This window comes from Pan paniscus, chromosome 1, assembly GCF_029289425.2.
Source record: "Pan paniscus chromosome 1, NHGRI_mPanPan1-v2.0_pri, whole genome shotgun sequence".
Classification (NCBI taxonomy): domain Eukaryota; kingdom Metazoa; phylum Chordata; class Mammalia; order Primates; family Hominidae; genus Pan; species Pan paniscus.
The window spans coordinates 70,231,270-70,246,892 of NC_073249.2; the positions used below are offsets into that span (position 1 = coordinate 70,231,270).

At 37.6% G+C, this 15,623-nt stretch overlaps 1 protein-coding gene across 5 annotated transcripts in view; it reads right to left on the minus strand.

The window, feature by feature from the left end:
* The window catches only part of AXDND1 (axonemal dynein light chain domain containing 1), a 189,802-nt gene that overhangs the window by 25,667 nt on the left and 148,512 nt on the right, over window positions 1–15,623 (minus strand). For all 5 annotated transcript variants that reach the window (XM_055111047.2, XM_055111042.2, XM_055111046.2 and 2 more), the window contains 2 exons: window positions 3,669–3,782; window positions 610–714 (listed from right to left, as the gene is read on the minus strand). In XM_055111047.2, coding sequence (XP_054967022.2) covers window positions 610–714; window positions 3,669–3,782 — 219 coding nt within the window. The remainder of the gene's footprint in view (window positions 1–609; window positions 715–3,668; window positions 3,783–15,623) is intronic.

Below are 15,623 nucleotides of genomic sequence, written 5' to 3' on the forward strand. Positions count from 1 at the left end.
GACAGTTATTGTTCTTAGGGGTATGTGCTTATTATCATAGCTCTCAATAAAGTCTACTAAATGAATGTTTAACAATTAGTCAAATACTGACCAAGAGATAGTTAAACTAAGGAAAGAGATGAAATACTGATGTTAAAATGGGGTTTAGGCCGGGCGCAATAGCTCGCGTCTGCAGTCCCAGATCTTTGGGAGGTTGAGGTGGGTGGATCACCTGAGGTCGGGAGATCGAGACCAGCCTAGCCAACATGGTGAAACCCTGTCCCTGCTAAAAGTACAAAAATTAGCCGGGCATGGTAGCAGGAACCTGTAATCCCAGCTACTCCAGAAACTGAGGCAGGAGAATCGCTTGAACCCGGGAGGCAGAGCAAAACTCTGTCAAAAAAAAAAAAAAAAAAAAAAGAGGTTTAAAGATGAGAATGAGAAGCTTTTGTAAAGTTAAGGTGAAAAAAGGAGTTTTCCAGGAATTATGTTGGAAGAAAAATATCTGTAAAATACATGACTTAGGAATCCCTGGTCCCCTTAGAGTAGCTAAAAGTTATGTTAGCACCATATCATTTTTATGCAATGTTAAATAGTGTTGAATTCCCTAGCTGGGTTTCAGATACATACCCAGGAAGACAACACATCTGTTTCAAATAGAGGTTTGGAATGAACATTTTCATCTTCTCCAATGAATCGAATGAGTTTTTCCTTCTCTGTAGATGTTGAAGGTTGCTAGAACACAGAAACATGCGGACCTGTTAGCAAGCTGGTGTAGCACCCCAGCAAGTTTCCTGGCACGGTAGCAAGTTTCCTGGCACCATGTTGGAAGCTTACATTTTCCATTTCCTTTAATCATACAACAAGAATTTTTGAAGACTTTCACATAGCAAACGCTGTGAAAAACTGGTAGGATGGGGAGTGTGGACAAGGGGATATAACTATGGGAAAAACAAAGAGGATTTCTTCCAGCTTCCAGGAACTGACAGTACTATAGGAGAGATAGATAATAAAATGAATAATTATGGTATAACATGATTACTGTTAGCATAAAAGTGTGCTCCAAGGGCTGTGCACACCCAGAAAAGGGTCATGCCTTCTTCCTAGGTACTTCAGGAATTATTAACAGAGAAAGTGATATTTAAAGCCTGAACAGGTGCTTGTAAAATAGAGAGGAAAGGGGCTCAACTAAGTCTACAGGTGGTAGTAGTAATAGCAGTAGTAGTAGTAGTAATGGTTTTGTTACCAGAAAAGGAGTCTTATCCCAGACCGCAAGAGCAGGTTCTTTGATCTCACACAGGATAAAATTCAGGGTGAGTCTCAGAGTATAGTAAAGTAAAAGCAGTTTACTAGAAATTACTCTATTACAGAGTTGGGTATCCTCAGAAAGCAAGAGGAGAAATGCCCTTAACATAAACATAATGCTTGCTTATATAGGATATTAACACTAAGAATAGTGTACTTTATTATAAAGGCTGGTGATCAGCTTGTGACAGGCTATTAGTATTATTATTCTCTAGTGTAACTGTTGACTTCAGCAATAATTTATGAGTATACTGTCAGAGACGTATGAACCAGAAAAACTCCATCTTAAAGAGTAGCTGGGTACAATGAGGCTAAAACCCACTGGGCTGCCTCCTCAGATGGTTAAGGCATTCTAAGTCATAGGATGAGACAAAAGGTCAGCACAAAATACAGGTCATAAAGACCTTGCTGATAAAACAGGTTGCAGTAAAGAAGCCAGTCAAAACCCACCAAAACCACAATGGCCACAAGAGTGACCTCTGGTTGTCCTCACTGCTATACTCCCATCAGCGCCATGACAGTTTACAAATGCCATGGCAATGTCAGGAAGTTACCCTATATGGTCTAAAAAGGGGAGGCATGAATAATACACCCCTTGTTCAGCATATCATCAAGAAAATGGGCAACCAGCAGCCCTTAAGGCTACTCTGTCTATGGAGTAGCTGTTCTTTTATTCTTTTACTTTCTTAATAAACTTGCTTTCACTTTGGACTGCAAACTCGCTCTGAATTCTTTCTTGTGCAAGATCCAAGAATCCTCTCCTGGGCTCTGAATCATGACCCCTTTCCTGTAACAGTACCATTATCTTTAAAGTGAAACCCATTTTTAAACTGAGAATGCCTTTTTCCATTAACTCGTTTCCTCAACCATAAACATCTTGTGACTAAGAGTGTCCAATTTCCTGGGAAAGTAACCCAGTAGGTTTTGCTTTATCTGGACTTTATTCAAGATGGAGTCACTCTGGTTAAGACACCTCTGACAATTTCCATTTATTCTGTGCCTTCTACATACCAAGCACTTTACCAGAAATAAAACAGAAAATGCTGATTGAAATAGGCTTGGGTGTTATATAATATTTTTGTTCTGTTGTCCTGCCTGTGCAGTGAGTAGAAGACCTATTTCAGAGTCTGGAGTCATGCCAACACTTAAACTATATACAGAGAAGAAATATATCAAAGAAGTAAATCAAGACATTGTAGAGAGTGTTAGGCAATCATGAGTTCTAGGAAGCCAAAGGCAGTAGTAGTCAATCTAAGAATTAGCAAGGGGTCTTGTGCCAGACTTAACTGGGTTTGAATATTGGTTCTGCCACTTACAGCTATATGATTTTGAGTAAATCAGTCAACCTCTCTGAGCTTCAGTTTTCTTATCTGTAAAATGGGGGCAATAATATAAACCTTGAAGTTGTGTTGCATAGATAAGAGATAATATGTGCAAAGTATATCACTCATGATAGGCACTCAATTTTTGGTAATCATCGTATTATTATTATTACAAATGTCCCGGGAAGGGTTTTTATTACTACAAATGCCCCTGCGGGGGTTGAGACGGGGTAAAGAGAGGAGAGGTCTGGTGATGGGCCTGGGAGGAGGGCAAAAGGCAGCTCAGAATGGGAGCTGAAGAAGTAGAAATATGGAGTTTTAAAGTGTTATCTGAAAAAATGTGGCAATGAAGGGCTAAAAAAATAGCACCAGAGTGAGAGGTAGATTTTGTAGTTAATAGGAATATAAGTATAAATGAGGCTAATGGGAAATGGCTGGATTTAGAAGGGAAAAGGAACATTCCCTTCCTCTGAAAATAAAGTGACAAAGATAAATATTTCTGCAGGTTTGGCTAAATCTATATGAGGAAAAGAAGGAAACTGGAGTTCACTCCAGACCACCTACTTCTATTCTCCACTGTCTGTGTGTGTCTATAATTTTCCCCCCACTATATATGTCTGTGTATATATATATACACATACATACATATATATATATATATATATATATATATACACACACACACACATATACACAGACATATATATATATGGTCCAAGCATGGTGGCTCATATCTGTAATCCCAGCACTTTAGGAGGCTGAGGTAAGAGGATCGCTTGAGACCAGTTCAAGTCCAGCCTGGGCATAGCAAGATCCCATCTCTATAAAAAAATTTTTTTAAATTAGCTAGGCATGGTGGTGCATGCCTGTAGTCCTAGCTACTCAAGAGGCTGAGGCAGGAGGATCATTTGAGCCCCAGAGTTCGAGGTTACAGTGAGCTATGATGATACCACAGCACTCCAACCTGGGTGACAGAGCAGGACCCTGTCTCTAAAATATATGTATGTATGTATGTATGTATGTATGTATGTAGGAGGAAAAACAAATACCAAATAATCTTACTTCTTCTGCTCTCTCTTTATTTTCCTCCTGAAGTTTCCTATCCTCCTTACTTTCTTCTTCATCTTCTTTAAAAGACTCGTCTATTTCAGGCTCAATGAATTCTTTTACAGCCTCCTGTGAGATGAACCAATATTATGATTAAAGGGTGTATATAAATATTAGCAATTATTTGTTCAAAATATTTAATGAGCACTAATCCTGCAGCTGGGTACTGTGCTAGTGACAAGGATACAAAGGTTGATAACAATAGTCCCTGTCCTTAAGAAACTTATAATTTCACGGACAAGAAAATACAATGAATGCATACATTCACATAGTAGGAGCACCTAATTTAGACCAGGTAGTGGACTGGGTAAAAGAGGGAGTTGGTTAGGAAGGTTTCCTGAAGGAGATAATGTTTGAGTTTTTTTCTTGAAGGATGGGGAAGGAAAAGAAGCAGCTCTGGGCAGAGGATGTTCCATGCACATGATTGGATCTGAGAGAGCATAGTTCAATAGGACAAAAACTGGGAGACAAATGAATAGGAGTGCAATCAGAGAGAAAGGGCTAGACTGTCAAGCCAGGGAGATGATTGGATCTTATCCTGAAGGCAATGAGGCTCTAATAAATTGGTTGGTTTGCTTTGCATTTCAAAACAATCATTCTAGCAACAGGAGAATAGCTTTAAAGAAGAGGAAGAAAGGGAAGCAGAGGAAGAGAAAAGGAGTATGAACAAAACAGTGGTTGCGGGAATGAAGAGAAGGAAAAGGAGGATTCAAGAGATATTTAAGAGGCAAGTCCTAGTGATTGACTGGATGGACATGGGATGGTTAGAGAAAATGTGCATCTTGAATGACACTTGGTTTACAGTTTAGACCACTAGAGAGATGACAATGCCATTCACAGAGACAATGAACAAAATTGGATAAATAGGTTTGGAGAGAGAGATGAGTTCAGATTAGGCTGTGAGAGTTGGAGGTACCACTGAGATACCCAAGTGAAAATACCCAGCAAGAAGGTGAATATATGGATCTGGAGTTTAAGATGGAAGAATTTGGGCTAAAAATAGAGATCTGACAGTCATCTGCCTTTAATTAAAGCCAAGAAAGTAAATTATATCCTAAAGGCAAACTTGTGAAGTAGCCAGAGAATTAGACAGTAACCCAGTTACATAAAATGCTAGGGATCTATGGAAAACAGTGTAGCGATTCCTTAAAGAACTAAAAGTAGATCTACCATTTGATCCAGCAATCCCACTCCTGGGTATCTACCCAGAGAAAAAGCAGTCATTATATGAAAAAGATAATTTTACATGCATGTTTATAGCAGCACAATTCACAATTGCAAAAATATGGAACCAGCCCAAATGCCCATCAATCAATGAGTGAATAAAGAAAATGTGGTATATATACACCATGGAATACCACTCAGCCATAAAAAGGAATGAAATAATGGCATTTGGAGACCGTTATTCTAAGTAAAGTAACTCAGGAATGGAAAACCAAATATTGTATGTTCTCACTCATAAGTGGGAGCTAAGCTATGAGGATGCAAAGCCATAAGAGTGATACAATGGACTTCGGGGATTCAGGGGAAAAGGTGGGAGGTGAGGAGGGATAAAAGACTACACATTGCGTACAGTGTACACTGCTTGGGTAATGGGTGCACCAAAATCTGAGAAATTATCACTAAAGAACTTACTCATGTAACCAACTATGACCTGTTCCCCAAAAACCTATTGGGGAAAAAAAAGGAATGATGTTCTGATGCAGGCAACAATGTGGCTGACCTCCGAAAACACTATGCTAAGGGAAATAAGCACAAAAGGCCACATATTATATAATTCCATTTACATGACATGTCCAGAATAGGCAAATCCATAGAGCCAGAAACTGTGTAGTGTTTCCAGGGCCTGAGAAGAAAGGGGAAATTTGAGTGACTGCTAATCAGTATGGATTTTCTTTTTGGGAATGATTAAAATGTTCTGGAATTCAATAGTGATTATCACTGTACAACTTTGTGAATATACCACAAACTATTACTGAATTGTACATATTACATGAATTGTGTCTCAATAAAGCTGTTATTTTTAGAAAAATAATTTGGCCACTCCACATTGTACACATACTTCAAAACATCATGTTGTACACAATAAATATATACAATTTTTATTTGTCAATTAAAATAAATAAATAGGAAATTGCTGCCTCAAAAAAAAAAAAAATCAGATGAAATCAAAAGCCTATACTCAAGGAAAACAATAATAGATTTTCAAACCTCTGAAAAAAATAAAATGCTAGGGAAGAAAGAGGAGCCTGAAAAGGCAGCCAGAAGTAGCCTCTGAAGTATGAGAGGCCACGAGGAAAGCCAAAAGAGAAGAAAGAAGGAGTCATCAGTATTGAACACCTCAAAGGAGTCTACTCATATAGATTTAAAAACATCCTCTGGGTGTTTACAGCAGCAATATTTATAAAAGCAAAAGCTAGCAATAAGCTCAATGCCCACAATAGGAAAATGCACAAATAAATTATGGTGTAAGCCATATAACAAAATACTTTATAGCAATGTTAAATTATGCTATAGAAATATGTGTATAGTATAGAAAAATAGTCACAATGTGACTAAAAAATTAGGATATTTTTACAAAATGAAAATACTTTTTTTCTTGATAACATTCTTGCTATAAAATATTTGAACACTACAGAGGAATTAAGAATCTTAACTCTCAGAGTTAACAATTTTTATCATTTGCTGAATATTCTGCTAGACTGCTTTTTGCATCTATAAACATTTTAATATAAATGAGATAATATATCTTATATTCTATAATCTGCTTTTCTCAATAATATATCATGGATTATATTTATTTAACTACTTAAACATCTACTTTATCTGCACAGAATTCCATTATTTCAATGTACCATGTTGTATTTAACTAATCTCCTACTGATCAACATTCATATTGTTTCTAGTATTTTGCTATTATACTATGCTGTAATAAACATTCTTATACAGATATATCATATATTAGAATTATCAAACAGACTACAAAAGTTATACTTAACCTATTTAAAGAAATAAGAGATTGAAAATATGAGCAAAGACAGAAAGATTACAAAAATGAGGAGACTTGAAAAAGAATCAAATAGGACCTCAGCAATTTAATTTAAAAACTCAACAGAAAGGTTTAATGGCAGATGAAATTCAATTGGAGGGCAAATTAGTGAACTGGATAGTAAGCCAGAAAAATTATTCAGGATGCAATGCAGAGAAATAGAGAGAGAATATGAAAGAAGGTTAAGAGACATGGGGGATTGATTCCAACACACATTCATTTAGAGTTCTAGAAGGAAAGAAGAGAGCAAATGCAGTAGAGGCAATATTTGAATAGATGACTGAGAATTTTCCAGATCTAACAAAAGATACCAAATTAAAGATTCAGGAAATCAAGAGAATCCCAAGCAAAATTTAAAAGAAAAGAAAATCCATCTCCACATTAATCAGAGCAAAGACAAAAAGACGACCTTAAAAATAGAGAGAAGAGATGAATTCACTTCAAAGGAACTGACAGCTGGATTCTCAATGGTCAGTTCAATAACAACAAAATCCAGAAAACAGTAAAAATAATAACGATGTGCTGAGAGAAAAGAATACCATCCCAGAATCAATAGCAAACCCGGCAAAAAAAAAAAAAAAAAAAAAAATGTAAGAATGAGGGTGAAATAAAGGCATTTTCAGACAAACAAAAACTGAGTTTGCCACCAGGAGATCTTCACTAAAGAAAATTCTACAGGTTAAGGTAGAAGAAAAATGACCCAAGGTGGATATCTGAGACTTTTGAAGAAAGAACAAATAAATTAAATTATAAATCAGCTCCAATGCCAGCATATTTCTTAAAGGTAAATCACTAAAGGCATTCCTGCTAAAGTCAGAAACAAGAAAAGGATGCTTGTTATCTCCACTACTATTTAATATTGAATTAGAAGAATTATTCAATATAATTAAACAAGAAAAAGCAACTAGAAGTATCAGAATTGAAAAGAAAGAGGTAAAACTATCCCTATTTGTAGGTGATTTGATTAAGTATCTAGAAAACCCCAAAGAATCCACTGAAAAACTACTAAAAACAGTAAGAGGAAGAGCAGCAGGAGGAGGAGAGAGAAATACAGTAAGAGAATTTAGTAAAGTCACAGCATATAAAATTAAAATAGGAATGGTGGTGAACATCTGTAAGCCCAGCACTTTGGGAGGCTGAGGCAGGAGGATCACTTGAGCCCAGGAATTCAAGCCAGCCTAGGCAACATAGCAAGACCCTGTCTCTGCGAAATTAAAAATTAGCCAGGCATGGTGCCACGCACCTATAATCCCACATACTCCAGAGGCTGAGGTGGGAGGACTTCTTGAGCACAGGAAGTCAAGGCTGCAGTGAACCATAACTGGACCGCTGAACTCCAGCCTGGGTAACAGAGTATGATCCAATCTCAAAAAATAAAACAAAATTAAATTAAATTATAATACAGAAATTGATTATATATATATAGTCTGTATATATATAATATATATAAATATGCTGTATATATATATAACTGTATATATATATACAGTTACTAGTTAGAAGATATAATGGAAAAGAATGTCTCATTTAAAATAGCAAAAAATAAAATATTCAGGCATAAACCTAATAAGAAACGTACAAAATAAGCAAACAAATAAGATATGATTTAAAGGCATAAAAGTAGACATCCTATATTCCATATTATTGGATAATACAATTCAGCATCATAAACATGTCTACTCTAAGTTAATATATAAATTTAATATTATGCTAGTTTTAAAAAATCTTATTTTTAAGAACTAGCTTATAAAGTTATATAGAAAAATAGCCAGGTGCAGTGGTGCATGCCATAGTCCCAGCTATTCTGGAGGCTGAGGCAGGAGGATCACTTAAGCCCAGGAGTTTGAGACCAGCCGAGGCAACATCAAGACCCTGTCTCTAAAAAATAAATAAATAAATAAAAAGAAGAATAAGTAAGCAAGAATAGCAATGAAATGCCTGAAAAAGATCAGTGATGAGGGCTGGTCCTACCAGATATGAAAATGTATCATAAGAAAGTCAAACTATCCCTGTTTGCAGATGACATGATCCTATATCTAGAAAACCCCATTGTCTCAGCCCAAAAGCTTCTTAAGCTGATAAACAACTTCAGCAAAGTCTCAGTATACAAAATCAGCATGCAAAAATCACTAGCATCCCTACACATTAACAATAGTCAAGCCGAGAGCCAAATCACAAATGAACTCCCATTCACAATTGCCAGAAAAAGAATAAAATACCTTAGGAATACAGCTAACTAGGAAGGTGAAAGATCTCTAAAAGGAGAACTACAAACCACTGCTCAAATAAATCACAGATGACACAAATGGAAAAACATTCCATACTCATAAAAAGGAGGAATCAATATCGTTAAAATGGCCATACTGGCAAGGGCAATTTATAGATTCAATGCTATTCCTATCAAACTACCATTGACATTCTTCACAGAACTAGAAAAAAAGCTATTTTAAAATTCATAAGGAATCAAGAAGAAGCCTGAATAGCGAGGCAATCCTAAGAAAAAGAACAAAGCCGAAAGCATCACACTACCCAACTTCAAAGTATAGCACAGGGCTACAGTAACCAAAACAGCATGGTATAATACAAGAACAGACACATACACCAATGGAACAAAATGGAGAACCCAGAAATAAGACTTCACACTGACAAACCATCTGATCTTCAACAAAGCTGACAAAAACAAGCAATAGGGAAAGAATTCCCTATTCAATAAATGGTGCTGGGATAACTGGATAGCCATATGGAGAAAACTGAAACTGGAACCCTTCCTTATGCCATATACAAAAATTAACTGAAGATGGGATTAAAGGCTTAAATGTAAAACCCAAAACTATAAAAACCCTGGAAGACAACCTTGGCAATACCATTCTGGACATAGAAACGGGAAAAGATTTCACAATGAAGACGCCAAAAACAATTGCAACAGAAGCAAAAATTGACAAATGGCATATCTAATTAAACTAAAGAGCTTCTGGACAGTAAAAGAAACTATCCATAGAGTAAACAGACAACCTACAGAATGGGAGAAAATTTTTGCAAACTATGTATCCGACAAAGGTCTAATATCCAACATCTATGAGGAACTTAAACAAATTTACAAGCAAAAAACAACCCCATAAAAAAGTGGGCAAAGGACATGAACAGACAGTTTTGAAAAGACATAAATGTGGCCAATAATCATATGAGAAAAAGCTCAACATCACTGATCATTAGAGAAATACAAATCAAAACCATAATGAGCTACCATCTAACACCAGTCAGAATGGCAACTATTATAAAGTCAAAAAATAACAGATGCTGGCAAGGTTGTGGAGAGAAAGGATCACTTATACACTGTGGTGGGAGTGTAAATTAGTTCAGCCATGGTGGAAGACAGCGTGGTGATTCTTCAAAGATCTAAAGACAGAAATACCATTTGACCCAGCAATCCCATTACTAAGTATATACCTGAAGGAATATAAATCATTCTATGATAAAGACACATGCATGCATATGTTCATTGCAGCACTATACACAATAGCAATGACATGGAACTAACCTAAATATCCATCAATGATAGACTAGATAAAGAAAATGCAGTACATATACACCGTGGAATACTATGCAGCCATAAAAAAGAACGAGATCATATCATTTGCAGGGACATGGATGGAGCTAGAGGCCATTATTCTTAGCAAACTAACACAGGAAGAGAAAACCAAATACTATGTTTTCCCTGTTAAGTGGGACCTAAATGATGAGACCACATGGACACACAAAGGGGAACAATACATACTGGGGCCTTTCGGATGGTGGAGGATGGACAGAGGGAGAGGATCAAGAAAAACAACTAATGGGTACTAGGCTCAATACCTAGGTGATGAAATAATCTGTACGACAAACCTCCATGACACAAGTTTACCTTTGTGACAAACCTGCACATGTACCCCGAACTTAAAAGTCAAAAAAAAAAAAGAAAAAAGAAAATGTATCATAAAGCCTCAATAATTAAAATATTGTGGTAATGACCCACTAATAGACAGATCAATAGAAAAGAATAGAAAATCAAAAAATAGACTTAGGTTGAATACAGTTGTTTTTAAATGTTGGAAATATTATAATATGGAAGACAAATCAGCCCTGTTCATATTAACCACAAAAGACTGAACTAGGACCAGTTCGCAGAAAAAGCTAAAGCTATGAGGAGACATATTACATTTAGTTCAATAGAAAGAATTAATGTTCTAATACTCAGTGCTCACCAAAAATGAATGGAGTCTTTCTGAAAGTAGTTCTCTGTCACTTCAGATATTCAAACTTAAGCATAATGATCAAGTATGGATGTTATATTAAGACTCATCATCAGATAAAAGAGAAGATCATCCTGGTGGATGGGAAGTAGGACTAGATTGTAGCTCCAACTCAGATGGACAGAGCAGTGTGTGGAGGCTCACGTGAGAAATTTTAGCTCCAGAATGACTGCAAGAACAAAGCAGGAATCCCGAGAGGACCCAAAGACCCTCTGAAGGCAGTGGACTGCTCCTGCAGGACCTGGGAGACACCCAAAATACTGTGAGTGCCCAAACTGCGAAAGTGGGAAAGGGAGACCCTCCACTCCCAAACACACCCCCACTGGGGAAACTGAAGGTCTGGTTTGCAGGAGAAGTTTCCAACCTTACCTGGAGCTGAGTCAATTTAGAGAGCCGAGCAAAATACAGGGGTAGAGGAAGCAGCAGGAAAGGCTCTGGGAGTTTGCAGGGTCCCCAAGCAGGCCATTCCTGCCTGGCACCACAGGGATCCTTCGGGAGGGCAGCCAGAGGCACAAGGGAAAACGCCACAGGGAGAAGGAAGTCTCCAGCTGAACTTTGTAACAATTTGAATCGGGCGAGGTGCCTCCTGCTAGAACTCAGGGGAGGGCATGAATCCAATGTACAGACTCCACAGGGGGAAGAACAACCAAAACTCTTTTCTTTTGCAGCTGGGAGGCAGGTAGCATGGGACAAGTTCTCAAGTCCTGCTTGCCCACTGCCTGGAAACAGCCTTAGGGCTGTTAGTAGGGGCATGGTGGGAGTAAGACCAGCCCTTCAGATTGTGTGGAGACCAGGTGAGGTCTGTGACTGCCTGCTTTCCCCCACTTCCCTGACAACCCGCATGACTCAGCAGAGGCAGCCATAATCCTCCTAGGTACATAACTCCACTGACCTGGGAAACTCACCCCCATTCCCCACAGCAGCCACAGCAAGACCTGCCCAAGAAGAATCTGAGTTCAGACACGCCTAGCCCTGCCCCGACCTGGTAGCTGAAGACAAAGGGTGGGTAGGGTATATGAAGAAATATACTCTTGGGAGTTCTGGGGCTCTGCCCACCACCAGTTCCTCTCCATACTATCACAGCTGATGCTCTTTGGAAAGTGCCACCTCCCGGCAGGAGACCAAGCAGCACAAAAACAGAACATTAAACCACCAAAGCTAAGAACCCTCACGAACTGTTTCACCCCCGCTGCCACCTCCACTAGAACAGGTGCTGGTATCCACGGCTGAGGGAGCCATAGACGGTTCACATCACAGGACTCTGTGCAGATAACCCCCAGCACCAGCCCAGAACCAGGTAGGCTTGCTGGGTGGCTAGACCAAGAAGAGAGATAACAATTACTACAGTTCAGCTCATAGGAAGCCACGTCCATAGGAAAAGGGGGAGAGTATTACATCAAGGGAAAACCCCATGGGACAAAAGAATCTGAACAAAAGACTTCAGCCCTATACCTTCCCTCTGACAGAGCCTACCCAAATAAGAAGGAACTAGAAAACCAACTCTGGTACTATGACAAAACAAGGCTCTTTAACACCCCCAGAAAATCACACTAGCTCACCAGCAATGGTTCCAAACCAAGAAGAAATCCCTGATTTACATGAAAAAGAATTCAGGATGTTAGTTATTAAGCTAATCAGGGAGGCACCAGAGAAAGGCGAAGCCCAATGCAAGGAAATCCAAAAAAATGATACAAGAAGCAAAGGGAGAAATATTCAAGGAAATAGATGGCATAAAGAAAAAGCAATCAAAACATCAGGGAAATTGGGCACACTTACAGAACTGCAAAATGCTCTGGAAAGTCTCAGCAATAGAATTGAACAAGTAGAAGAAAGAAATTCAGAGCTCGAAGACCAGGTCTTCGAATTAACCCAATCCAACAAAGACAAAGAAAAAAGAAAAAGAAAATATGAACAGAGCCTCCAAGAAGTCTGGGATTATGTTAAATGACCAAACCTAAGAATAATTGATGTTCCTCATAGTGTACTTACACAAATGGAGGGTATAGCCCACCACACACACCTTGGCTATATGATATAACCTTTTGCTCCCAGGCTATAAACCTGTACAGCATGTACTACACTGAATACTGTAGGCAACTGTAACACAATGGTTTGTATCTGTGTATCTTAACATAGAAAAGGTATAGTAAAAATACAGTCTTATAATCTTATGGGACTGCTATCTTATCTGCAGTCTGTTGTTAACTAAAACATCCTTATGCAGTGCATGACTGCATCTTGCAATTTCTTAACTTTTGCCAATATGATGAGTAAAAAAAATGAACCCTCATTTGTACTTTAACTTACATTATAATTTTTTGTGGATTAAAAAAAAGAATAATTGATGTTCCTGAGGAAGAAGAGAAATCTAAAAGTTTGGAAAACATATTTGGGGGAATAATTGAGGAAAACTTCCCTGGCCTCGCTAGAGATCTAGACATCCAAATACAAGAAGCACAAAGAACACCTGGGAAATTCATCGCAAAAAGATCATCACCTAGGCACGTTGTCATCAGGTTATCTAAAGTTAAGACGAAGAAAAGAATCTTAACATCTGTGAGACAAAAGCATCAGGTACCCTATAAAGGAAAACCTATCAGATTAACAGCAGTTTTCTCAGCAGACACCCTACAAGCTGGAAGGGATTGGGGCCCTATCTTCAGCCTCCTCAAACAAAACAATTATCAGCCAAGAATTTTGTATCCAGCGAAACTAAGCATCATATATGAAGGAAAGATATAGTCTTTTCCAGACAAACAAATGCTGAGAGAATTCGCCACTACCAAGCCACCACTACCAAGAACTGCTAAAAAGAGCTCTAATCCTGGAAACACATCAAAACAGAAGCTCTTTAAAGCATAAATCACACAGGACTTATAAAACAAAAAAAATGAAAATTTAAAAAGCAAAAATAAAAAACAAAAAACCAAGGTACAAAGTCAACAAATAGCACGATGAATGGAATGGTATCTCACATCTCAATAGTAACATTGAATGTAAATGGCTTAAATGCTCTACCTAAAAGATACAAAACTGCAGAATGGATAAGAACTCACCAACCATCTGCTCCCTTCAGGATACTCACCTAACACATAAGGACTACATAAACTGAAATAAAAAGGTTGGAAAAAGCATTTCATGCAAACGGACACCAAAAGCGAGCAGGGGTAGCTATTCTTATATCAGACAAAACAAACTTTAAAGCAACAGCAGTTAAAGAGACAAAGAGGGACATTATATAATGGTAAAGGCCTTGTCCAACAAGAAAATATCACAATCCTAAACATATATGCACCTAACACTGGTGCTCCCAAATTTGTAAAACAATTACTAACAGACCTAAGAAATGAGATAGACAGCAATACATAACAGTGGGGGACTTCAATACTCCACTGACAGCACTAGACAGGACATCAACACAAAAAGTCAAGAAACAATGGATTTAAACTATACCTTGGAACAAATGGACTTAGCAGATATATACAAAACATTTTCTCCAACAACCACAGAATACACATTCTATTCAACAGTGCACAGAACCTTCTCCAAGATAGACCATGTGATAGGCCACTAGATGAGCCTCAATAAATTTAAGAAAATTGAAATTATATCAAGCACTCTCTCAGAGTGGAATAAAATTGGAAATCAACTCCAAAAGGAACCTTCAAGACCATGCAAATACATGGACGTTAAATAACCTGCTCCTGAATGATCATTTGGTCAAAAACAAAACTCAGATGGAAATTAAAAATTCTTTGAACTGAACAACAATAATGACACTACCTATCAAAACCTCTGGGATACAGCAAAGGCTGTGCTAAGAGGAGAGTTCATAGCATTAAATGCCTGTATCAAAAAGACGGAAAGAATACAAACCGACATTCTAAGGTCACACCTCAAGGAACTAGAGAAACAAGAACAAACCAAACCCAAACCCAAACCCAGCAGAAGAAAGGAAATAACCAAGATCAGAGCAGAATTAAATGAAATTGAAATAAACAAAAAAAAAAATACAAAAGATAAATGAAACAAAAAGCTAGTTCTTGGAAAAGATAAATAAATTTGATAGACTATTAGCAAGATTAACCAAGAAAAGAACAGAAAAAATCCAAATAACCTAATTAAGACACAAAACTGGATATATTACAACTGACACCGCTGAAATACAAAAGATCATTCAAGGCTACTAAGAACATCTTTATGCACATAAACTAGAAAACCTAGAAGAGATGGATAAATTCCTGGAAAAATACAACACTCCTAGCTTAACTCAGAAAGAATTAGATACCCTGAACAGACCAATAGCAAGCACCAAGATTTAAATGGTAATTAAAAAATTACCAACAAAAAAAAAGTCCAGGACCAGAAGGATTCACAGCAGAATTCTACCAGACATTCAAAGAATTGATACCAATCCTTTTGACACTATTCCACAAGATAGAGAAAAAAGGGAACCTTCCCTAATTCATTCTATGAAGGCAGAATCACCCTAATACCAAAACCAGGAAAGGACATATCCAAAAAAGAAAACCACAGACTGACATCCCTGATAAACACAGACACTAAAATCTT